Below are 26715 nucleotides of genomic sequence, written 5' to 3'. Positions count from 1 at the left end.
ACATATAATCCAAGGATGGAACCACATATTAATATCATGTTTAGTATCATATTGTGCAGAATTGTGTTAGCAGTAATCTGATGGTTGCGAATAGATTGTCGCATATTTGCGGCAAGCAGATATTGGCAATGTCAGATTTATGTTTATTATAGCATATGATTTGAAAAAAGCTTTTTGTATCGGGACCCAGAGGTGAACTACTGTAACTGCATCATGAGCCTAGGTTTCACCCACTGTTTGAAACAACCAATGACCCCCAGTGAACTGGAAACATCCCGCCCCTGGACCAATGAAATACGATACAACTTGCCAATAAACACACCCATAATTTAACTGTATAAAATAAGGCTCCCCTGGATCCAGAGTCGAGTAGCTGTATACTGTCAGTCATCTGTACTCTGGGTCTACGGAGCGCATGCGAACGTAGGTATACTGGTTTGTAACTCTGACTCTTTCTTGAACTGTATTGTACCACTGAATTGCTTTTAATATTAATGTTATATATTCTTTTAATACAATATTTACTTTTGTACGTTGGACCACAGAAACTGGTGTGTGTGTTAATTTGCTTTCACATATGGTTAATATACTGTGATATATTTTACACTGTAATTCACATTGTATTTACGAAATAAGATAGCGACTTATGCATACTGTTATTGTTACAGTAAAGGAAGGTATTGCGTATGCATCACATGTTGCATACACTGTTCATCCTCATTTGCGTATCACCATACGCCAGGTGCGTCCATATACTTTGTATATATATATACTGTATATATATATATGTTTATATATGTATATTTATATTTCTAACCCCCCCTCCAAGAAAATCTGGAGCTTGCCCCTGTCTTCATGTGGCCTGGGGGGGAGGGCGGGTAGGCTCCGTGTGGCTTGCAGGGGGCCCCCACAAGCCTTAATCCAGCCCTGCCCCATAGACATATACAGTCAGGTGTATAAATATTGGGACATTGACAGAATTTTCATATTTTGGCCTCTATTCACCACCACAATGGCTTTGAAATGAAACAAACAAGATGTGCTTTAACTGCAGACTTTCAGATTTAATTTGAGGGTAATTACATCCAAATCAGGTGAACGGTGTAGGAATTACAACGGTTTCTATATGTGCCTCCCACTTTTTAAGGGGCCAAAAGTAATGGGACAAACTAAACAATCCTAAATCTAACTTTCACTTTTTAATACTTTGTTGCAAATCCTTTGCAGGCAATTACAGCCTGAAGTCTGGAACGCATAGACATCACCAGGCGCTGGGTTTCATCCCTAGTGATGCTCTGCCAGGCCTCTACTGCAAATGTCTTCAGTTCCTGCTTGTTCTTGGGGCATTTTCGCTTCAGTTTTGTTTTCATCAAGTGAAATGCATGCTCAATCGGATTCAGGTCAGGGGATTGACTTGGCCATTGCATAACATTCCACTTTTTAGCCTTAAAAAAACCTCTTTGGTTGCTTTTGCAGTATGCTTTGGATCATTGTCCATCTGCACTGTGATGCGCCGACTAATGAGTTCTGAAGCATTTGACTGAATATGAGCATATAATATTGCCCGAAACACTTCAGAATTCATTCTGCTGCTTTTGTCAGCAGTCACATCATCAATAAATACAAGGGAACCAGTTCCATTGGCAGCCATACATGCCCATGCCATGACACTACCAACACCATGCTTCACTGATGAGGTGGTATGTTTTGGATCATGAGCAGTTCCTTTCCTTCTCCATACTCTTCTCTTCCTATCACTCTGGTACAAGTTGAACTTTGTCTCATCTGTCCATAGGATGTTGTTCCAGAACTGTAATGGCTTTTTTAGATGTTGTTTGGCAAACTCTAATCTGGTCTTCCTGTTTTTGAGGCTCACCAATGGTTTACGTCTTGTGGTGAACCCTCTATATTCACTTTTGTGAAGTCTTCTCTTGATTGTTGACTTTGACACATATACACCTACCTCCTGGAGAGTGTTCTTGATTTGGCCAACTGTTGTGAAGGGGTTTTTCTTCACAAGGGAAATAATTCTTCTGTCATTCACCACAGTTACTTTCCGTGGTTTTCCGGGTCTTTTGGTGTTGCTGAGCTCTCCGATGCGTTCTTTCTTTTTAAGAATGTTCCAAACAGTTGATTTGGCCACACCTAATGTTTTTGCTATCTCTCTGATGGGTTTGTTTTGATTTTTCAGCCTAATGATGGCTTGCTTCACTGATAGTGACAGCTCTTTGGATCTCATACTGAGAGTCGACAGCAACTGATTCCAAATGCAAATGTCACACCTAGAATCAACTCCAGACCTTTTACCTGCTTAATTGATAATGAAATAACAAGGGAATAGCCCACACCTGTCCATGAAATAGCTTTTGAGTTGATAGTCCCATTACTTTTGGCCCCTTAAAAAGTGGGAGGTACATATAGAAACCGTTGTAATTCCTACACCGTTCACCTGATTTGGATGTAATTACCCTCAAATTAAATCTGAAAGTCTGCAGTTAAAGCACATCTTGTTTGTTTCATTTCAAAGCCATTGTGGTGGTGAATAGAGGCCAAAATATGAAAATTCTGTCAATGTCCCAATATTTATGCACCTGACTGTATTTATTTAAGTAATATATTTAAATATATTATGACAAATTGTTTTTAATCTTATATAATGAAAGAAAGCGACGATTTCTGAGCGTTTTTCTGGGAAAGAAAATCATCAGTCAAGTGGTTAAACCATTTTGCAAAACCAACACTTTTACAAACACTGACTGTATTACATTTCACAGTCAACTCCAGAATTATTAGCACCCTTCATGGAAATTAGCTAAAATCAATATATCAGGCTTAGACAAGTTGCATGGATTTTATTTTCGTACTGTAATTTGGGACCAAAAAAGCATTTCTTTTTAACATTATTATTTTTTTTTAAATTAACTTAGGTTATAAAAATATTGTCTCCCCCATTATTAACATTTTTAAAGCCAAACAGCACTAAGATATCTTGGACCATTCCTCCATACAGAACATTTTCTGTTCTTAGATGTTTTTTTTATCATCACTTGTAGACTGTTCTCTTCATTACACACCACAAGTATTCAATTGAGTTCAAATCTGGAGACTGAGGGCCTGATTCAGAGACGGACGCTCTGAAAGAGCGCTCGCTCTGAATCAGGGCGTTTTTTTTTTGGAGCGGCCTCCTGGCCGCTCGCATAGCTATGGGTTCCCACCCATAGCCATAGCGAGTGGCCAAGTTGATGGTCGCGATGCTCAGGACCATCGCGACCATCGGTCTTGCGACGAGACCCTTGTGGTAGGGTCTTGTGGCCGCAAGCCCAGAGAGCTTCTGGCTCTAATAGAGCCGGAAGCTCTCCCACTGACATCACTGGTGATGTCAGTGGGGCGGCCCACAAATGGCAGGCGTTCGCTTGGGAACGCCTCTGTTTGTGAGGCCACCCCCCGGCCACGCCTACCAAATGGGGCGAGCTGTCAATCACCATCGACAGCTCGTCCCCTTTGGTGCGAGACCCGGAGAGACGGAGCACCTGTCGCTAGCCGGGTCTTGCGCATGTGCACTACAGAGCCGGCTCCGTCGTGCGCATGCCCAGTGGGCAAACATCGACCCGGTTGTGAGCGCTCAGCGCTTGTGACCGGGTCTGAATCAGGCCCTGAGGGCCTTATTCAGTACCGATCGCAAGTGAAAATACGGCCGCAGATCGAACGATTGTTTGCCATCGCGTATGCATATAAGCCACAATGTGAATGCGCAGCAATCACACTGCAATTACGGACGCACAGAGAAATCCATTGCAGAGCGAGTGACAGTTTGTCAGCGTTTGGGGGTGGTGACGTGGGTGTGGCCGGAAGAACGCTGTTTTCTGGGCGTGCATAAATAAGCTACTGCGATTGCACACACAGCATGAGAGCTCTCTGTGTACGAGGAGACTTGCAGTGTCTGCGGCTGCTCAGACCTGCTGTAACAGCTGCGTGAGTGGCCGATGTGCATTGATGATACCAATGTTTACGCTGGAGAGCGACATTGGACAGATGTGAGAAAGCAGTAGTGGGCGTCTTTATGTCAGCAGAGCTTCGGTAAGCATTAGCATATTTTTGCAGCTGTATTCCATATAAATTTGCAGCTACGATCGCAATTGCGATCTGTACTGAATCAGACTCTAAGAGAGATATTGCAAAACTCTGATACTGTGTTCCCAAAGCAGCCAATTTCATCCTTCTGGTACATGTAGAAAGATTTTGCCCTAAAATCTCCTGGTATAGAGTGGAATTCATTGTGTTATTCATATTCACAAGAGCCTTTTGACAACTAGCAGCAAAACAGTCCCAAAGCATCAATGATCTTTGGTCATATTTCAGGTGCTTTACTTTGTACGCAGTCCCTTTTTTCTCCAAACATGACGATGGTGTACATCTGTCCACATCACGATTCCATTTATAATTCCAATGACATTTTTCTAAGTTAATTTTGTGGAAAGCGTCGGGCGGCGGATTAAAAAATTTAAAATTCCCAAGATTCAACTAAACTGTGCAGTTCTGAAACTGTGATCTTTTATGTTCTACTACTCATTTTTTTTTTATAACCATTTCCTCATTTGTGCAAAATATCCCCAATATTATAAAATCCAGCAATCCCTCGAAAAATGGTCACTTTCAGAGGATCAACCACAATATTTAACTTTATAAATAGGCACCTAAATATGGTATTCATGATTGCTGTGATCTATTATAAGAAATAGATAAAAGTGGATATCGATAAGAGGGAAAGATACTCAAGTTGGGTACACACCTAACAGATAGATCTGCAGATACTGTATATCTGTAGATGATGGTCATTCATACACACTGAACAACCATCATCTGGATGCGGTCCCGCTGGCCAGAAGTTGCCCCTCATCCCCCTCCCTGCGGCCTCTGCTGCAAGTATACGGGAGGTCGGCTGACTGCCCGAACACACAGCGTGATGGACAGATACAATATACTGTATCTGCAGATATATCGGCTGTGTAGCACAGCCGATGCGAAAATTCTGTTAACGACATCGTTCACAGACATTTTGCTGGTACACACAGGCCGATGGGCACACAATATATTGGTCGATCGATTGATCCGCCAATATATCTACCAGTGAGTACCCAGCTTAAGAGTATAGAGATTAGGGGGTAATTTCTTGCAGTGACTATACAGCCATATGTAAAATACCTCTTTTGAAATCAAGAAGAAACCAGCGATAGCAGAAGTAGAAATGTGTGTAGTCTCCATTCTGGTGCATGAGTTCAAACAGCTCAGAGTCCAAAATCTGGCAAAAGAAAATGAACATCTGTTACAATCAAAGGTCTAATATGCCCCCTTGTTATCTAAATGAAATAGATACATCACAAGATTTCCCATATGTTAACTTCTATTAGAAAATTTATCATAATGTAAGCAGTTAGCCTATAATGAAACAGACGGAGGCAATGCATCATGGAAGGAGGGTTTTGGGAATAAGGTTCCTGTACTTTTATTATGCGCCCTATGAAATGTCAGCATTAAGCTTTGCAACACTTTCCTGCATTGTGTACCACTTACCCCCACCATTTACAGCATGAAAATATACTCATCCAGCACTTACTGACTGCCAGCTAGTTGTCCTATAATTCCTTCTACTGAATGATGCAGGTACAGTCAGCTCTGTCTGCTACTTACACCTCATCCCCATTTACAGCTGAACTTACTCCAATCTTTTTGGCATAAGAAAAGAAAAGATTTTAGCTCAACACTTGCACAAAAAAAGCTTCCGTCTGTAGATTTTGTTGTATAGTAGACTTGTCACTATTCTTGAAAGGCAGCAGCTCTGGTGCGGTACACAGGGGGCTGTGGGGGAGTCCTGTCCGCTGGTTACGGAGACAGATTTGCCCTTGCTGCTCTCCGGTGCCCTGAGGCAAGAGCCGCACTAAGCGGTAGTACTGACAATCATCTGTAACCTCAGTCCTTGCCCCTGTGCACTATAAATTACATCTAGACCTAGTAAACCTTACTAGGTGATTGTATCTAGCCTAGCTGCTGATCACTTTGCTCTGTAAAGTCTCTCTATGTATCAATTTGGCTTTGGATTTTTTGCTCTTCTCAATACTAAATGCTCAGATTGTGTACAGTACCTAACCTTGCTACGCAACAAACCAAGCTTGTGCCAGATCATCTGTTACTATTTGTCCACACTGTGTACCAGACCTTTGCTGTGGTCCCATACCATGCTTCTGCCTGTTTCTTGGCCACTAGTATTTACCTATATTGTGTATCAGGGCCCTTCAACTGACTACATATATGCCTGTCTCTTTGCTACTGATTGTCTGCTCTGTGTGCCAGACCCGGTATTTGTGTGCTCCATAGTATATCGCTCTGCTTACCACCTGCATCATCAGTATCACTATTATTGCACTAGTACTACTATGGTCAAAATTAGGTAACATGCTGGCTAAAGAATACTGTAGAAATACTCACAGTATACATCTATAATAACACTTAAGAAATAAGATGACTAACTAACTGACTAACTGGCAGAACACGCAAGCAATAGTACAACTATCCCTCCTCCATGTATCCTTCATAGTTCACCTTCCAACTGATCACCCCCTTCCCCTTCCAGTAGTACATAAGCTCTCACAGGGGGTTGGGTATGAAATCCCGACGGCTGTATAGCTGCCAGGTGAAATACCGATGCCGGAAGCCCGAACAAGAATCCCTATGGCTAAGGTAAGTAAGCTAACCCTACCCTTTTCCGACCCCCCAAACCCTAACCCTCCCTTGGTGGTGCCTAACCCTAAAGCTCCTGGGGTGGTGCCTAACCCTAAGTTCCCCTGGGGGTGCATAAACCTAACCCCCCCTTTCCGCACCCTAAACCTAACCCTCCCAGGGGGTGCCTGACTCTATCTTCCCCCCAGTGGTGCCTAACCCTAACCTCCCCCCAGTGTGGTGCCTAACCCTAACCTCCCCTCTCCACAGCCTAACCCTAACCCTCCCCCAGGGGTGCCTAAACCCCCCCCCCGCCTCACGGCTAAGAGCTAACAGTAGCTGGCCTCCCTTCGTTCGGGAAGCCGTCTGTTGAGATTCCGTCATCAGGCTAAAGATAGGCGTCAGGATTTCGAAGCCTATCTTTAGTCCCAAGTCGGGATTTCAATGCCAGGATTTAGGCAGACGGCTTCCCGGCCATTGGTATATTGACTACATCCCCTCACAGACATCTTCATCCTTCATCCACCTTGTTCTCCCCATAGCACTATCTATGACTCTGGCACTTTTTGCTCACCCACTAGTTGGGTACAGGATCAGTGAGTGCTGAATTGCCTTACTCAACACTGCATGCCCCTTCACTATTTGTCCTACCTAGTCTTGGGTGTTATGAGAATGTTTGTACTTATGCTATGTACGATTGTTAGCTGATGAGTATTGTACTGCCATGTTATTCTGTTATTTTGCAGTATTTCTTTTTTAAATAGTATTTATTAGAAGAATCACATAAAAAATAACAGAGACCATAGTAAAATATAAATCGTACATTATTGAATAAAAAGAAAAAAACACAAAAAATTGTTAAATAAAAATAAAAGAAGAAAAAAAAAATTGAATTAAAACAAATAGAAAAAATCCCTGGGGTGGGACCCAAAAACCATATATAAACATACACATATATGTATATACAGATTTTATAAATACATATAGAAACTCATACATATGCTAGTATAAATAACTTGTCACAGGGCAAAAGGGGAGGGAGCAGAACGAGAAGCTAACCATGGGCCCCAAATCTTATCAAAAGAATTAGAGGAATGATTAATGATACTAGTCATATACGCCATACGATAAATATACCAAATACGGGCTAAAATGGACTGCATAGAAGGAGAATCAAGCTTTTTCCAATCCGCAGCTAGCTGACATTTTGTAGCATTAACAATATGGCGCATCAGATCTAACGGGAGAAGAATATACTTAGGGTCATAAGGGATGGGTATATTGAGCAAGCGATGTACAAGGCCAATGACTTCCTTAAAAAGACCTACTATCTTAGGGAAAGTCCACCAGATGTGAAAAAAGGTGCCCTCGGCGGTACAACCCCTCCAGCACCTATCTGACGTACCAGGATACATTCTGCACAATCGAGAGGGAACATAATACCATCTGTATAATAGCTTGTACGTATTCTCTTTAATTTTAATGCATATGGAGCTAGAAGCAGCATTATCCCAGATCTCGACCCATTCCTCATCATCTAAAGAGGTGCCCAAGTCCACTTCCCAAGCCTTTTCATGAGAATCACGTTGTGGAGACAGCTCCCCAACAAGCATTGTATATAGGAAAGAAATTAGACCTCTAGTTGGGGAGCGTCCCAACATAAAACCTCTAAGTTGGAAAGGAGTCTATTAATTAGAAGATGTTTCACTTTTGAGTGGAAATGCCTAAGTTGCAAAAATTGGAAAAAAAAATTGGATGGGAGGGCCATATCCTCCTGAATCTGAGAAAATTGGGGAAAACTTAAATCCTTTGTGATGTCATTTAAATAGAGGATGTTCCTCTCCCTCCATGGATAAAAAGAATATTTAGCAGTATTTTTTATGTACTCCTTTGTACAATGTTGTGGACACTTTGCGGCATCTTATAGATAAAAGTTACTAATAATAATAACAATGATAGCTTGAGAACCTCATTTGTTACCATAGAGTGAGTTATAGTAGAATAAACAATTATAATTCTGTGTATAAGTGAATCTAAAATGTATGGAATACAAAGAATCCACCTGGATCAATGATCTCATGTTTGCAAAGTGTATGTCCATAGCTCCTCCATTTGGGAAGTTCTGAGTCATTCTCTTCATAAGCTGAGTGAAGCAGCTGTACGCCAACAGATCTGTGGATGGAATATAACATTATAGGTTATATTCATTATTCATTTGTAATGGTTCCATGACCTTTGTACATACATTTTCCTGATTTATTGTGTGGAGGTTTTATTTTTTATCACCAAGTAGCAACTATTTAACTAGTTTGCTTATTAACTATTTAAGATTTGAAGCAAACTTGTTACTTAGAAGCTGGGCCTGAAGGTCTGTCATATACTGTAACTGCTCATCGGCATAAAGTATAACTAAGGGGTCTATTTAATTACTAAGCAGTGTTAGGAGAAGTGAAAAGTGATAAGATGCCAGCCAATCAGCTCCTAACTGCCATCTCACAGGCTCTGTTTGAAAAATGACAGTTGGGAGCTGATTGGCTGGCACCTTATCACTTTTCACTTCTCCTAACACTGCTTAGTAAATAGACCCCTAAAACTCAGTGCTGTAACTAAGGGTGTGCTAGTGGTGCAGCTGCATGGAGCGCAGGGCTCTGTGGGCGGCACCGCCGCTCACTCACAGCACCTACATCTGGCAAGCAGGGTGCCTGGAATGGCACCCTGCAGCCAGAATCGCTGCTTCAGTGTCACTGGACGCTCCAGGAAGGCACCCTGCAGTTCTAACAGCCCCTGGGGATGCTCTGGTCAGAGCTGTAAATACACAACCAGTATGTTTCTTGAGTGATCTGAACTGAACCATTAGTACATATGATGATTTTATAATAGCATTAACATAACTGAACACTTTGTTCTCTTGTTACATGGAGTGTGATGGTCCATTCAGCGCTATAGGTTTCACCAAGAGCAGGGGGGGAGGGGACACACACCGATATCTAAGCAGAACAGAAGAGGGGGGGTTCGGATAAGTAAATGCATCTCTGAGCCCCCATAAAAAACACAAAAAAAATCTAAGGTGCCCGGCAACTATTAGTGCTACTAAATTAAATTGTGTGTTGTAAACTGCACTATATGATAAATTTGAATAAATGTTTTATGAAGTGTACTGTACATACTCATTTAATTTACTGATATACTGTTTACTGACATTTTGTGGCTGATTCTAAGTTGCACACTGCTGCGACCGCTTTAGCGTTTGTTGCTGCAGTCGCACCTGCGACTTTATGCTGATGCTAGTATCAGCCCTTCCCTTATGTACATCTGTGCATACGAATGTGCAAGGACTGAGACGCCCACTTTGACCGTCTGTAGATGCTGTAATAAAGCTTGGTGCGTCATCGGTCGCACCAATGTGAGCGATTAAGTGTCTTTGTACACAACCACTTCAGTATCTGAATAGCCACACAATTGGGACGCATGTCCAGTGCAACTTATATGAATATGCAATAAAAAATTGCTCAACTGTGTGTGACCCAGGATCAGACCCATTGTGTTAAGTTACACTTAAGGCACATTGGAGTCTATTTATCAAGTAGTGAAAAGTGTGGAGAAGTGAACCAGTGGAGAAGTTGCCCATAGCACCCAATCAGCTCCTACCTATTATTTTATAGACTGTGGCCCTGATTCAGAGCCAGACGCTCTGACAGAGCGCTCGCTCTGAATCAGGGCATCTTTTTTTTTTTTATGGAGCGGCCTCCTGGCCGCTCGCATTGCTGTGGGTTGCCACCCACAGCTAATGCGAGCGGCCAGGATGATGGTCGCGATGGTCAAGACCATCGCGACCATTGGGCTTGCGACGAGAACCTTGTGGTAGGGTCTCGTGGCCGCAAGCCCCAGAGAGCTTTCGGCTCAAACAGAGCCGAAAGCTCTCCCACTGACATAGGAACGCCTCCATCTGGGCAGCCACCCCCCCGACCCGCCCACCAAAGGGGGCGTGCTGTCACTCAACATCGATAGCAACTTCTCCACTGGTCCACCTCTCCACACTTTTCACTGCTTGATAAATAGACCCCATTGAGTGCATATGTACTAACTAGGGGTGAGCGGGTTCGGATTTCTGAAATCCGAACCCCCCCGAGCCCCCCCGATCCGAGTCCGATCCGAGTCAGGCTCGACTTTTCCCGCCTGACTCGGATCTGAAATCGAGGCAAAACGTCATCATCCCGCCTTCCGAGTCTCGCGGGTTTTGGATCCTATATAAGGTACCCGCGTCGGCGCCATTTTCTCACTCGGCTGTGGACAGTGAAGAGGGAGGGTGGGAGTTAGGGCTGGCTGGGCTGTGTAGTGTAGTGTAGTGTAGTGCTGCTGTTGTCCACTACTTCAAAGTCCATAGGGGCTGGCTGTGTTGTGCTGTGCTACTGTTGTTAATAGGGGCTGTGTCCACTACTTCAAAGTCCATAGGGGCTGGCTGGACTGTGTTGTGCAGTCAGTTCTCCATAGGGGCTGTGTCCACTCCAAAGTCCTGTGCAGTGTCCCAGTCCTAAAGGGGTGCTATAGTGTTGTCCAGGGGGTGCTCTGTCCATCAGGGGTGCTCCCCCCAAGTGCTAAAAAAATAATATATTTTCTGTGTTTGTGAATCGTGTGCGCAATAGCCGCACGTGCATCAACAAAGTAGTGCCAAGCGTACGCCTGTGTCATAAGTAAAGGGCCGGCTGGCTTGACCGTTAAAGGGTGCTGTAACCCCCAAAGTACACTCCAGTCCAAACCAAAAAAAAAATTATTTTCTGTGTTTGTGAATTGTGTGCGCAGTAGCCGCACGTGCATCAACAAAGTAGTGCCAAGCGTGCGCCTGTGTCATAAGTAAAGGGCCGGCTGGCTTGACCGTTAAAGGGTGCTGTAACCCCCAAAGTACACTCCAGTCCAAACCAAAAAAAAAATTATTTTCTGTGTTTGTGAATTGTGTGCGCAGTAGCCGCACGTGCATCAACAAAGTAGTGCCAAGCGTGCGCCTGTGTCATAAGTAAAGGGCCGGCTGGCTTGACCATTAAAGGGTGCTGTAACCCCCAAAGTACACCCAGTCCAAACCAAAAAAAAATTATTTTCTGTGTTTGTGAATTGTGTGCACTGTGGCTGCACGTGCATCAACAAACGAGCAGCGCCAAGCGTGCGCCTGTGTCCCATAAGTAAAGAGCCGGCTGGCTCATTTCTTAAAGGGTGGTGTAACCCACAAAGTGCACTACTCTCCAGCAAAAACAAAAAAATATTTTCTGTGTTTGTGTGCGCTTTAGCCGCACGTATATATCAATATAACATAAATGGAGGACCAAACTTTCTCCGATAAAAATAAAATAGGGAAAGATCAAGAACCACTTCCTCCTAGTGCTATTGCTGCTGCTGGGAGTTGTTCATCATCCCAGAGAGGAAGTAGGAACATCACTACTTTTACTAAACAATTGACCCTCCAACAGTCCCTAGCGATGAGGATGAAGTACGACAGCAGTCATCCTGAAGCAAAACGTATAACTGAGGCCTTGACTGCTATGTTGGTGTTAGACGTGCGTCCGGTATCCGCCATTAGTGCAGTGGTATTTAGACAATTGATGGAGGTAGTGTGTCCCCGGTTCCAAATCCCGTCTAGATTCCACCTGCATCCTCAAAGCAGCAGCGACAAGCGTGCGTCTGTCTGTTAAAGGGTGGTGACATCCTCAAAGTGTGCTACACAAACAATAAAAATATTGTTCTTTTTTTTTCTGTCTTTGTGAAATGTGTGGGCTGTAGCCGCACCTGCATCCTTAAAGCAGCAGCGACAAGCGTGCATCTGTCTGTTAAAGGGTGGTGACACCCTCAAAGTGTGCTACACAAACAATTAAAATATTGTTCTTTTTTTTCTGTCTTTGTGAATTGTGTGGGCTGTAGCCGCACTTGCATCCTCAAAGCAGCAGCGACAAGCGTGCGTCTGTCTGTTAAAGGGTGGTGTAACCCTCAAAGTGCGCTCCACAAACAATAAAAATATTCTTTTTTTTTCTTCTGTCTTTGTGAATTGTGTGGGCTGTAGCCGCACTTGCATCCTCAAAGCAGCAGCGACAAGCGTGCGTCTGTCTGTTAAAGAATTACATCGGTGACAGCATCCAAGTAGGCATGTCAGACAGTCCGTACCTGTACTGGCAGGAAAAAGAAGCAATTTGGAGGTCCCTGTACAAACTGGCTCTATTTTACCTGAGTTGCCCCCCCTCCAGTGTGTACTCCGAAAGAGTGTTTAGTGCAGCCGGGAACCTTGTCAGCGAAAGGCGTAGGAGGTTGCTTCCACAAAATGTGGAGAAGATGATGTTCATAAAATGAATTATCAACTCTTCCAGGGAGACAGCCTCCAGAACGTACAGAGGGACCTGTGGTTGTGGATTCCAGCGGGGACGAAATAATACTCTGTGAGGATGAGGATGTACACAACACTGAAGAGGGTGAGGAATCGGTGGATGAGGAGGATGAGGACGACATCTTGCCTCCGTAGAGCCAGTTTGTGCAGGGACAGATTAATTGCCAGCTTGTTTTGTGGGGGCCCAAACGAACCAATCATTTCAGCCACAGTCGTGTGGCAGACCCTGGCGCTGAAATGTTTGGTTTGTTAAAGTGTGCATGTCCTGTTTATACAACATAAGGGTGGGAGGGCCCAAGGACAATTCCATCTTGCACCTCTTTTTTTTCTTTGCATTATGTATAGTTTGGGGCCTAGTTTTTCAAACTGCCATCCTGTCTGCCACTGCAGTGTCACTCCTAGATGGACCACGTGTTTGTGCCGCCCACTCGTATCTCTTAGCATAGTCATCCAGCTACCTCGGTGCAACCTTTTGGACATAAAAACACTATTGTGAGGTGTGAGGTGTTCATAATAGACTGGAAATGAGTGGAAATTAAGGTTATTGAGGTTAATAATAGCATAGGAACAGAAAAACCCACAAATTCTGTGATTTTAGCTGTTTTTATGCTTTTTTTCAAAAAAATACAGATCCAAAACACAAAACCCAGAACCCAAAACACGGAAGGGTGGTTTTGGCAAAACCAATCCAGATCCAAAACACGAAGAAAGATCCAGATCCAAAACCAAAACACAAAACACGAAAAGTGGCTGGAGCACACCCCTAGTACTAACCATTATCCAGAATGACCATTAGTGGAGCCAGGAGGTCACACATGCCTTGAACGTAACCCACATCCAGGTGCTCCCACACGTAGCTATATAAAATAGAAAAGTAATAAGATTAATGTTTGTTGAACCCAAAACTTTCTAAGTTGCATTTGCATCCACTATTAACTATAAACCTTGTTTGGCACTATGGGCCGTATTCAATTAGTTTTGCACCGGCGATACTATTCCGCCTGCCGGACTTTTCGTCTACATCGCATGTTTTGGATGTGGAAAAGTATTGTGCGCACCCCCGCTATTTGCCGTATTCAATTCCAAAGGACGTGAAAACGCGTCCCTGCGAAACTCAAACAGGCGAAGAGTGCTCTTAAATCTGCCTAACAGCCCCTAAAAGATGCACTAACATTGGGGATCAGTATAGATGTCCCCGAATAGCCCCCCTGAAGATATTTGGGGTACTTAAGTGCTTTCAATTGCCTCTATATAGCATCTTTGCACAAGTGGTGAAGAATAGCATTAAGCAGTATTTTTTCGTGAAAATAAGTAGGCTTGTTAAATTTGGGGTACTTGAAAATGGGTGTAAGCATGGTTTCAATTCGCAAAAGTGAAGTTTTAAGTGACGTCAAAAACGCACCTTCAGCAAGCACCTGCAATCAAAAAAACACCTCCCCCATACTTGCAGACCCCCAAAAGTCTATTTTGCTACTTTTTATGTGTGTACCCCCACTTTGTACTATTTCGCCCCCACTTTCAAAATAATTTTTTGGGGTGTTCCTCTTTTTTTTTTAGTTTTTTTTTTAATGCAGTTATCCTTTGGGGGGCTGTCCCAAAGGTGCCTAGTGATTTCCGCACCTTTGTATCCAAAACCGCAATTCTGCACTTTTTTCCGCCTGCTATTCATAGGCGAAACTTTTTCACCTATTACATTGCATTGACTTTCCGCGCACGCGAAAAGTCAATGCAATAAAATACGGCGAAAAGTTTCCGCCTGGCGAATTGAAGTCATCCGCGATACTTTTTTGCGGATTCCGACTTGTCTCCGCAAATTGAATATGGCCCTACAATATATGTCTATTAAATGTAGTCATTCACTTATTTCTGAAAGCACTCTGGGCCTGATTCAGAGACGGACGCTCTGACAGAACGCTCGGTCTGAATGAATCAGGGCAGGCCTTCTTGTTTTTTAGAGCGGTCTCCTGGCCGCTTGCATAGCTGTGGGTGACCACCCACAGCTATAGCGAGCGGCCAGGAAGATGGTCGCGATGGTCAAGACCATCGCGACTATCGGGCTTGCGACGAGACCCTTGTGGTAGGGTCTTGTGACTGCAAGCCCCAGAGAGATTTCGGCTCTCACAGAGCCGAAATCTCTCCCACTGACATCACTCGTGATGTCAGTGGGGCCGCCCCCAAACGGAGGCGTTCACATGGGAACGCCTCCGTTTGGGCAGCCACTCCCCCGGCCCGCCCACCAAAGGGGGCATGCTGTCACTCAACATCGACAGCACGCCCCCTTTGGTATGAGACCCGGAGCGACGGTTTGCCCGTTGCTATCCGGGGTCTTGCGCATGCGCACGACAGAGCTGGCTCCGTCGTGCACATGCGCACTGGGCCACCATCGACCTGCTTGCGAGCGCATAGCGCTCGCGAGCGGGTCCAAATCAGGCCCTCTGTGTTGTAACATATAGATAGATACACAGCATTTAAAAAATTACAGTGTCATAAATCAATAATATTATGGGGCCTGTTTATCAATCTTTTATTGCTAAAATAATGTGAAAATGGGTTTACATTTCACACTATTTTCACATTATATTAGTATCAATATCACTTTAGTAAAAAGCTCATCCAATCCCTTACATTTGCATTCTTTTAGTAAGCAGATCCATTTCCCACCATTTTGCCATTGATGGGAAGAACCATTGGTTCTCACCATCGATGGCAAAACCATCAACCATCGGTGGTTAACGATCGATCGTCGATGGCTATCCCTAGCCTAATTTACTCCCTACTACCTTACTATCACTGATACACCTTCACTACTGTTCCAATTTCCACTCACTCTGCTTAGCTCTGCCCTTTTTCCTCTAGATTGTAAGATCTATGAGCAGAACAGTCATTTATTTTATTTAACTTCTTTGAAACTGTTTTATGTTTATGCTCTGCTTTCCGTAATCAGGATCACTGTGGCGACTTAGCAGTCAATTTGCCAAGGGAAGAAGAGTATGTTAAAAATATGTCAGGTACTAATCTCTCAGAGGACACCCCTAAATGCCCCTGAAAGAGACACTAAAAGAGTCTTGAAAGTTAAACCATAAAAGAGAATTGACCCTTAAAGAAGGAGGTTGAACTGAACAAACATGAATGACTTCACAGCAATAAAGTAATCAGCACAGCTTTGCTTAGCAACATTTCGGTGTAGCCATTACTGTGCTGATTACTTTATTACTGTGAAGTCCTGGAATTCCACCTGCTTTTGGGGGATATCATTCGATTTGAGCACCTGGGCCAGATATTGGAGATATAATCACCATGTGTTCTTAAAAAAATACACTTATACACATATAGCTGTAATGTGTGTGTGTGTGGGGGGGAGGTGCTATTGTTGTAATGTGTGTGTATGGAGAGGTACTGCTGTAATGTGTATATGGAGAGGTACTGCAGTAATGTGTGTATGGAGAGGTACTGCTGTAATGTTTGTGTATGGAGAGGTACTGCTGTAATGTGTGTGTATGGAGAAGTACTGCTGTAATGTGTGTATGGAGAGGTACTGCAGTAATGTGTGTATGGAGAGGTACTGCTGTAATGTGTGTGTGTGTGTGGGGGGGAGGTGCTATTGCTGTAATGTGTGTATGGCGAGGTACTGCAGTAATGTGTGTGTATGGAGAGGTACTGCTGTAATGTGTGTATGGAGAAGTACTGCTGTAATGTGTGTGTATGGAGAGGTACTGCTGTAATGTGTGTGTATGGAGAGGTACTGCAGTAATGTATGTATGGAGAGGTACTGCAGTAATGTGTGTGTATGGAGAGGTACTGCTGTAATGTGTGTGTATGGAGAGGTACTGCTGTAATGTGTGAGTATGGGAGAGGTACTGCTGTAATGTGTGTATGGAGAGGTACTGCTGTAATGTGTGTGTATGGAGAGGTACTGCAGTAATATGTGTGTATGGAGAGGTACTGCTGTAATGTGTGTGTATGGAGAGGTACTGCTGTAATGTGTGTGTGTGTGTGTGGGGGGGAGGTGCTATTGCTGTAATGTGTGTATGGCGAGGTACTGCAGTAATGTGTGTGTATGGAGAAGTACTGCTGTAATGTGTGTGTATGGAGAGGTACTGCTGTAATGTGTGTATGGATAGGTACTGCAGTAATGTATGTACGGAGAGGTACTGCAGTAATGTGTGTGTATGGAGAGGTACTGCTGTAATGTGTGTGTATGGAGAGGAACTGCTGTAATGTGTGTATGGAGAGGTACTGCAGTAATGTATGTATGGAGAGGTACTGCAGTAATGTGTGTGTATGGAGAGGTACTGCTGTAATGTGTGTGTATGGAGAGGTACTCCTGTAATGTGTGTATGGAGAGGTACTGCTGTAATGTGTGTGTATGGAGAGGTACTGCTGTAATGTGTGTATGGAGAAGTACTGCTGTAATGTGTGTGTATGGAGAGGTACTGCTGTAATGTGTGTGTATGGAGAGGTACTGCAGTAATGTGTGTGTATGGAGAGGTACTGCTGTAATGTGTGTGTATGGAGAGGTACTGCTGTAATGTGTGTGTATGGAGAGGTACTGCTGTAATGTGTGTATGGAGAGGTACTGCTGTAATGTGTGTATGGAGAGGTACTGCTGTAATGTGTGTGTATGGAGAGGTACTGCTGTAATGTGTGTGTATGGAGAGGTACTGCAGTACTGTGTGTGTATGGAGAGGTACTGCTGTAATGTGTGTGCATGGAGAGGTACTGCTGTAATGTGTGTATGGAGAGGTACTGCAGTAATGTGTGTGTATGGAGAGGTACTGCAGTAATGTGTGTGTATGGAGAGGTACTGCAGTAATGTGTGTGTATGGAGAGGTACTGCTGTAATGTGTGTGTATGGAGAGGTACTGCAGTAATGTGTGTGTATGGAGAGGTACTGCTGTAATGTGTGTGTATGGAGAGGTACTGCTGTAATGTGTGTATGGAGAGGTACTGCTGTAATGTGTGTGTATGGAGAGGTACCGCTGTAAGGTGTGTATGGAGAGGTACTGCTGTAATGTGTGTGTATGGAGAGGTACTGCTTTAATATGTGTGTGTGGAGAGGTACTGCTGTAATGTGTGTATGGAGAGGTACTGCTGTAACGTGTGTGTATGGAGAGGTGCTGCTGTAATGTGTGTGTATGGAGAGGTACTGCTGTAATGTGTGTGTATGGAGAGGTACTGCTGTAATGTGTGTGTATGGAGAGGTACTGCAGTACAGTGTGTGTATGGAGAGGTACTGCTGTAATGTGTGTGTATGGAGAGGTACTGCTGTAATGTGTGTGTATGGAGAAGTACTGCTGTAATGTGTGTATGGAGAGGTACTGCAGTAATGTGTGTGTATGGAGAGGTACTGCAGTAATCTGTGTGTATGGAGAGGTACTGCAGTAATGTGTGTGTCTGTAGGAGTATTTCTGTTATGTGTGTATGTAGGAGTATTGCTGTTATGTGTGTGGACGGGATGTAGTTGAATCCCTGGCTGTTGGGTGCCGCGCTCAGAATACTGGCGTCGGAATCCTGACACCAGTCAGAATCCTAGCACTGGCATCCCGACTGTAAGTAGTGGGGTTTGGGGAAGGGTTAGAGTTAGGCACTAGCAGGGAGGGTCAGGGTTAGGCACTAGCAGGGAGGGTTATGCACTACGGGGGAAGGGTTAGGGTTAGGCACTACGGGGAGAGGTTAGGTTTGAGGTGCAGGGAGAGAGGGTTTCGGGTAAGGTTAGGATACTTACCGACAGGTGTTGGTATCCTAACCCTGTCGGGATACCGGCATTAGGATTCTGACCGCCAGGATCCTGAGTGCTGGCATCCCGTTCCCAACCCTTGTTGTTGAGTATTGCTGTTATGTGAGTTAGGGGTAATGTTGATTGCTGTAATGTGTGGGGTATTCGTGCAGTGAATACAACAGTGTAGTGTTGGGAAATAGGCCGATTTGTTACATTTTAAAACTACTGAACCAGTGTCGGAGCTATTTGGAGGGACTAGAGTGTTTATTTGCTACTCAGCCTTCCAGAAGGTGCACATTACATACCTCTTTTCCAAACCTGGCCCTAAATTCAAGGATCTGTCCAAGCAGCAACTAAGTTTAAGGCTGGGTACACATTAGGCAACCCGCCAATGCGACACAATATACCTGGGAATGGGGGGCCCCTACAAATCTGGTTGTACAGGGCCACATGAGTTCTGTTGCCGGTCCCATAGATAGATAGATAGATAGATAGATAGATAGATAGATAGATGTATATATAGTCGCCTTATTATCAGCGCCCATTTATATTCATATGCAACTACAAGTGGAGACGTGACTGGGATGTGCACGACTCGGAATCGCCGTAGATGCTGTCTAGCAAGGTTTGTCTATCTCTCTGATTGGCATAACAGAGAGATGATACTGATATATGATGGAATTATGTACCTGCACATGATATTCCGAAGCTTTTCTAAGTTGTCCGCTGTGAAATACCAGTAGTTCCGATCACACCTCTGTACGTCCTTATCAATTCGATGCAAGTTTAAGGCAATGGTATCCAACAATTCTATCTGGTAGAAAGAAACATGACATCTTATAGAGCACATTACTCGTGTATAATGCATTAGATCTTAAGAATTGCTATTTTATTAGACCACCAAGGGTTGTCCATGTGAGCGGAGAGAAAATTACTGCTCCTAACTCTGCCAAAAGTTGTTCAAACTGTAACATTATTAGCGTAGAGACCAATTACCCCGCTAGTAAAATAGACACAATGGCCCTCATTCAGAGCCGTTCGCAATTAGCGCTCGCTCGTCCAGAAAATAGGGGTGGCTATTCAAATGAACCGTTCGTTGTTTGCGGTCTGTTCACGCCTCTAGGTCTGAACGAGCGTCCAAAACTTGCGGTCGTTTTTTAGGAAACTACGCCCCCTGGCCGCTCGCATCCTACGTCATGTCCGCTATTTATTAGATTAATCGAGTACATCGAACAGGGTATGAACTGCTCGCTATTCTTGTGGTTGGTTTTTGCTACCACAATTTTGCGAGCAGTTCTGGCTATAAAATAACCCAGTGACATGGTCAATGACGCTGCTGTTTTAAATATACACACCCATAAAACGCCCGTTTTGACCTTTAAGCACGCCTGTGATCGGATCTCCACTCCCCGTTTTCAACCACCTTCCCCTGTTACCACCCACATACGCCTCTTTCTGTCACTCAAATTAGCAGGCATTCGCTATTTTGCGAGCACATGAATTTCGGCCGCACTGACTGGTTCGCGCATGCGTATAACGATCCGTACGCATGCGCAGTTGGGCAAACATCACTCAGAGCGAACGAGCTGCCGCTTACGAGTGGCTCTGAATCAGGCCCAATGTTCTCACCTCAGGTACTGGCTCTCCACTTGCTCCCTAATACTTCTGGCCACTATTCTGTACAATAATTGATATTAGGAAGAAGAGCCATGTAACACAATAATTAGCTGTGCTTCTTCCTGCATTGGCCATATTATAAATTTGGATAAATAATGTAAAAAATATAATAGAAAAAAATAAGTTCACTGACAAAAATATTACAAATCGGACAGAATAATATTACATATAGTGTATTTTTTATTCACTTCCATACATAACATTTAACAATATTTCTAACAAATACCGAGAATATATGACATTACTCCAAAATAAAGTTATAACTACTATAAATTAAAATAAAGCAACTAAACTTGTGCATTGTGGGAATTTCTTATTGATATTACACCAAATGGTGAGTATGACATTTACCGTCTTCCATCAGATAGAATAATGATAATATTCTAAATCTACTACAGATCATTTCACTGCAGATTGTGATTAAGGGGGATATTTAGTAAAGTAGTATATAAAGTATCGGACCATTTCACCAATTTCACACCCCTATTTGCAGCTTATTTAGTAAAACTACACCCGTCTGAGAGGTCCTGCGTACACCTACATCTCCGGCGAGTAGGATTCGGCATCCTGCCATCAGCGTGGTACTGATGCAAAGGACTTTACTACTTTTATGTTTCTTGAGCACAGCACATGTGTGAGCTACTTACTGTATATGACGTGGGGCACATGGAAGAGATGTCATCAGAATTATGTAGATAGTCTAGCTGAGAACAAAGCTGTTCTTCACTGATGGAGTCCTGCATTTTAAGGATTCCCTTGGCTTTTCGAGGAGGGCCCACACTCATTTCCGTCCTATCAGACTCTGTGCTGGATTCTTCTTCCTCAAAGCATATGCTTTGCCCATCATCGATACTTGAAAGGATTCCAGAAGTCACCGAGTAATTTCGGGAAGAGGGAAGACCAGAGTCTGGAGAGTCAAATTCCACGGACTGCTGTGGGTCAGGTGCCACCGTAGCGGTCAGTGTAGATGTTTTATCATTCCGACCTTTCAAATCCCTGTCCGTCAGGTCTATTTCTTCAGTAGACATGAAAACCTGACAAATACATTAATGATAAAATAAAAGTAAAATGTGGATCCCCAGATAAGATGGTGGAACCGGGACTTGACATGGAGTAGTTCACATGAATTTAATTTACCAGTTAATGTAAAAAAAACCTTCATAATTAACTACCTAATATTTTTCAAAAGGCTCTTTTTTCCATCTTGTGGGCATTAGAGATGTCACCGAGGGATATCAATCAGCAACAAATTAATGGCCTCTCAAATGTGCATTGGGCAGTAGAACAGAAATGACTCTGCAGTAATTAAATTATTCTGCTAAGCTATGCAATAGTCCTAAAATTAAATGTCACAGACTGAGATATACAGTTTAATAGATGTCAGGGTATGAAGCAGCAGACGATAGAAGGCCATCATTTGTCAGACTAGGATATATTCCTATGATAAATATGGTATTTTTGCTGGGTTTGTATTTTAGTGGTTCACAGGGAATCAAAATGGAGCTTAAATAACCTTTAATGAAGATATCCAACATGGGGACCATTTACATTGAGATGTGAGGTGAAGAGAAATGAGAATTTTTTTATTTTTTTTTAGCGAGACAACATTTTTGGAATGCTGTCATATTGGTGATATTTTTATCTATAGACACTTAGTTGTATATTTACTAAAGTGCAGGTTTATGGAAGTTAAGATGTTGCCCATAGCAAACAATCAGATTCTATATATTATCTTCTAGAAGGTGCTAAATAAATGAAAAGTAGAATCTGACTGGTTGCTACAAGCAACATCTCCACTTCTATAAACTTGTACTTTAGTAAATCTACCCCTTATGGTCTGGAGTTGGATGCATTTTGCACCAAGAACGCAGGTATAAAATGCTCCCCACAAAAAAAAGACGCGTTTCACACAGCTTGGAGAGATGGACGGATCTCGGTGTGCTTAGAGCTCTGCAACAGCAGCTAATGAGATGGCGTTACTGTACCCGGCCAACACCTGCTTGCCTCCTCCCTCCTCCGTTCTGCCTCTCTAAGCATAAGGAGGTGGCCAAAAGAAATATGCTTACATCCAACTCTGCATCAGCCACATAAAGAATTAGGCTGAAGGCTAATATCACCATAGAGGAGTTCTGGTGAGAACCATCCTGATCTCTGCTGGAACATGGGGTGGGATTAGAATGGCTCATCTCTATCAGGTAGTGATGTCTATGGATCAATATGCTACATTTCTTTCTTATAAGGTACATTACTTGCATGCAGAATTGTAATGCATCTCCCGGAACATCTGGGGTAGACCCACGGGCACCTGGGGAAGTAGGTCAGCCGCCCGCATCCTTCCCACTTTCTAGTGAAGTAGATGGGATGTCTGGTGGACGGGGGCCCTGCCTCTCTTTGTGATCCCGTAATATGCATAATTTTACTGCAGGAGGCAGGGACTAATAATGCAAAGCAGCCCACCCACTTAGTGATCACCTGCATCTCCCTCTGGAAACTGTTCTCCATGGAAAAATAAAAGTTGGTAAGTATAGTAATGGTAGTTTGGGGGAGGGTATGAAAGGGGAACCATTTGAGTTTCTACCTCAGGCAGCAGAATAAATACGTACATCACAGGGTACCACAATACATATACAGAATAATATTACACAGCTGGTGGGATGCAACCATTTGTACTCCTACATGCCTATTATTCAGAGCAATGATGTTTAGTTAGGAGCCAGCGCAACCATTCTCCTTCCTGAGGACCTCCTAGTTCCTTACATACAAAGATATATTGTGTTAGTGTCATTAGAATAATAAGATAACCAGCTCGGTAGAAACCAGGAGCAAGAAATGCTTGAAACATTGGTAGTCTTAGGATGGGCCCACTTGTGTTTAATTGGTGCTATGATAATTAACAGCAATTTATAGATAATATTATTCATATACAATTTATATGCAGTTGTTTTTGCTTTATAAGCATGGTGCCTTACATCATTACTGATAGTGGAGTCCCGATGAATGAGACGTTGTACATGGCTGTCAATGCTGCTACCAGATGATAGCTTAGCATAAATGGCCGAGTGGGATTCTTTTTCCCTTTGCTTTACTATCACCTCACAGGCTTTCCACTCCGCCATCACCTTCTGGTATCTGGAAGCGATGACTTCATCCACCTTGGGAGAAGAACAATGCATCAGTGAGTGAGGCATAGAGAAGGTCGTACAGTGCTAATAGGCAGGACTCACACACAGTGGCTGCATGGTGACTCATGCCAAGTAACCTTGTTATGTGCTGCCCAGACAAATAGATGCAGAAAGCAATGCTCTGAATATCATGCAGTTAGCATACAGTCCTTACTGTCTGTGTAACAGTGACATCTTGTGCTGTAACATGATACCATAATGTTGCCTGATGCTTCTCTAAAAATATAAAGTTCAGTCCTTTTGTACGACCAAGAGCCATTTGTGAACCTCCCAAAAATTGTTTGATGAATACACGTACACTGGGGTTGCCCTTTTTTTGTGAACACGCCAACGGGCATCTGCATTTTATGAAAGATGCATCTAATGCAGCATACACACGGTCAGATGCGTCAGATGAACAATTGAACGATTTGACCAACGTCTTGAACAATTTTGCAAACGTTTTGAACGATTTGAACTACGAACGATTTTTGACTGTATAAAATGACTGAAATCGTCCAAAATTGACTGCAAACACATCAGATGTCAGATATCATTATCTGACCATCGGGAACGCGCATCGTTCATCGCTTATCATTCAGACATGTCAGATATGTCAGATTTTCCTTCAGATATGAACAATTTTTGAAATCGTTATCGTTCAGATCTGAAGAAAAATCTGACCGTGTGTATGCACCACTATATAACGTGGAAACATAAAAATATGAACCTTGGAAAGCTGTATACTTTTGGTATATTATGTAGACATCTAGAAACCTAATTGCAGTCTAATCCTAACCTTAACCCTGCATCAAGCGCACCTCTGGGACCTTCAGGTTCGGGCGCTGCGCGCCTGATAGGCGCCTGTTATAAAATCGTCATTAGCACCTAATTGACTCAATTCTAACGCTCTTAAAGTGATCAGTGACCTTCATTAGGATGTACAAAGAGAGAATATATGGAAATCTGATTCACAAAACCACATTTATTCACCTTAAAGCAAGTAAAACAAACGAACGAACGAACGAACGAACATGAGTACAAGTTTGGGCGCAGTGTGCCTAAGAGGTCACCCTGGACAAATCTACATATTTCCACAAAATACTCACAACCTTTGTAACTTTCATTCATAAAATTAGCAAAATACACAAAATTGTGAGAAAATTAAAAGAAATACGTACCTTCAAAAGTCGGACGAGTTCAAACGCAATGAGCCTGAGAGGCCAGGAAAGGCACTACTGCACTCCAAGCAGGTGGCGGGAAAACTGACTAAGGGCGTTTCAAACAGCACCTAGAGATAGGAAGCTACTAGGATAGGAAGCTACTACTGCGCCCCCTTGCGGAGGAGAGGTGAGCGAGAACAGCTTTGTGGCGCCTGTCAGGCCAGCTGTACCTGACGCAGGGTTAAAGATGGGGAACAAACAAGTGGTTCTGGTGCAGGCGCTGCAGGGGGTTTCTGAAGCAGCTGTAAAGATTGAGGCTAGTCAGACCTCAAGATATATATGGAACAGTCGAAAATGAAAATATACAGCGATAAGAAAACCATACAATATGGAATATTTAAGAAATGGAATGGATTTGGTGCATAAACATATTTAATATAAAACAGCTGATTGGTAAAATCATACAAGTAAATATAAAATCATAAAATCATATCTTAAATAGGAATCTGAATGTACCTCTATGTCATCATAGGTAAAAAAAAATATATTACAAATTTGTTGCTTCATAGTAATTCAGCATCTGGGAAATACACTGTAAATAACAACAATAACACCTTTTCCTATTGCAGCCTCTCTATAATGGCAAGTGATGGTTTGAATGCCACATATATAGTACAGTTGGTAGTCATACAGTCTTGTATAATTACCACTATGGTCTAACGCAGTGTTGGCTAACCTTGACACTCCAGCTGTTGTGGAACTATATTTCCCAGCATGCCCTGCCACAGTTTTAGCATGCCCTAATAGCAAAACTGTAGCAGTGCATGCTGGGTTATGTAGTTCCATAACAGCTGGAGTGTCAAGGTTAGGTTAGCCAACACTGGTCTAACCACATGGGGTTCATAAGCAGAAGCGATCCTGCATGATGGTAGTCCCTTATTGTAGATGAGCCTTTTTGTGAATGAGATTGTTGCGTTGAGAGGAATGACAGTCCACTGTAAATGAAGTGCAACTGCCAAAAGAAGTTCTGAGGCTTGGTCCAGGTGTTTAAAAGATGGTATGAAAGTCCCAGTGCAGTATAAGATTTCAGTAGAGTGCTCCTATCAATTATGTCCCATCCCCAATGTTCTCTGCTTATTTGCTGCCTGTGAGCGCTCTCAGGTCAGTCCACTCCGTGGCCGCCGCACTCCAGTGTGTGTTAGGCTATGGGCTGCGCATGCGCAGTCAGGCAGAGCCGCGGCTGTGAACATGGCCGTCAGCCCTGCCATTGCTTCAGTTTGGGCAGCGATACTCGCGACCTCCGTCCCTGCCTCCTCACTGGTTCCCGGCGCGGCTGCCGTACCCGAAGTGGCGGTCACATCTGTGCAGTCAGACGGAGCCGTGGCTGGGTATGTGTCTGCAGGCTCCGTCTGTGTAGTGAGTGATCAGCGGCAGGCAGCGGCAGTTGCCACCACTGATCACAGTGCTGAGCAGTGTTGCCAACTCTGAAATGGAAAACAAGCAACCTATAAGTAAAAAATAAGCCCAAAACAAGCCCAAACCAATCCTAAGAAGCCCAATAAAAAAGCCCAATTTATGGGGGTGTCTCTTTGTCCTCACTCTCTACCTGCTTAACTTCCTTTATTCCCCCTATTCTCTAAGCTAAATATTTTAGTGTGTGCACAGCCTTATTATCTGCCTATATTGCTTTTCTCCCTCTACACCAGCCTCCATATTATTACCTCCTCCCTCTTTTCCTTGCCAGTCTTCAGCTGGGTACACACTTGCCGATGTGTGTACCCAGCGATGCAACACCTGACCATGCAATATATATCGGGCGGTCGATACATACTGCACGATGTGGTGACCAAACGTCCGATATGTCGGGCACCAGCTCCATCCACTATGCCAGCGTCGGCATCTGGGTCATTCCATCGT

At 43.5% G+C, this 26715-nt stretch overlaps 1 protein-coding gene across 4 annotated transcripts in view; it reads right to left on the bottom strand.

The window, feature by feature from the left end:
* SGSM2 (small G protein signaling modulator 2) overlaps positions 1–26715 on the bottom strand; it is a 483760-nt gene that overhangs the window by 7861 nt on the left and 449184 nt on the right. For all 4 annotated transcript variants that reach the window (XM_088449453.1, XM_088449451.1, XM_088449450.1 and 1 more), the window contains 6 exons: positions 23444–23626; positions 21122–21508; positions 19487–19611; positions 13853–13935; positions 8777–8886; positions 5203–5299 (listed from right to left, as the gene is read on the bottom strand). In XM_088449453.1, coding sequence (XP_088305579.1) covers positions 5203–5299; positions 8777–8886; positions 13853–13935; positions 19487–19611; positions 21122–21508; positions 23444–23626 — 985 coding nt within the window. The remainder of the gene's footprint in view (positions 1–5202; positions 5300–8776; positions 8887–13852; positions 13936–19486; positions 19612–21121; positions 21509–23443; positions 23627–26715) is intronic.

This window comes from Taudactylus pleione, unplaced genomic scaffold (assembly GCF_031769625.1).
Source record: "Taudactylus pleione unplaced genomic scaffold, aTauple2 ptg000485l, whole genome shotgun sequence".
In the NCBI taxonomy this organism is placed as follows: Eukaryota; Metazoa; Chordata; class Amphibia; order Anura; family Myobatrachidae; genus Taudactylus; species Taudactylus pleione.
This window is presented reverse-complemented; position numbering and strand designations above follow the sequence as displayed.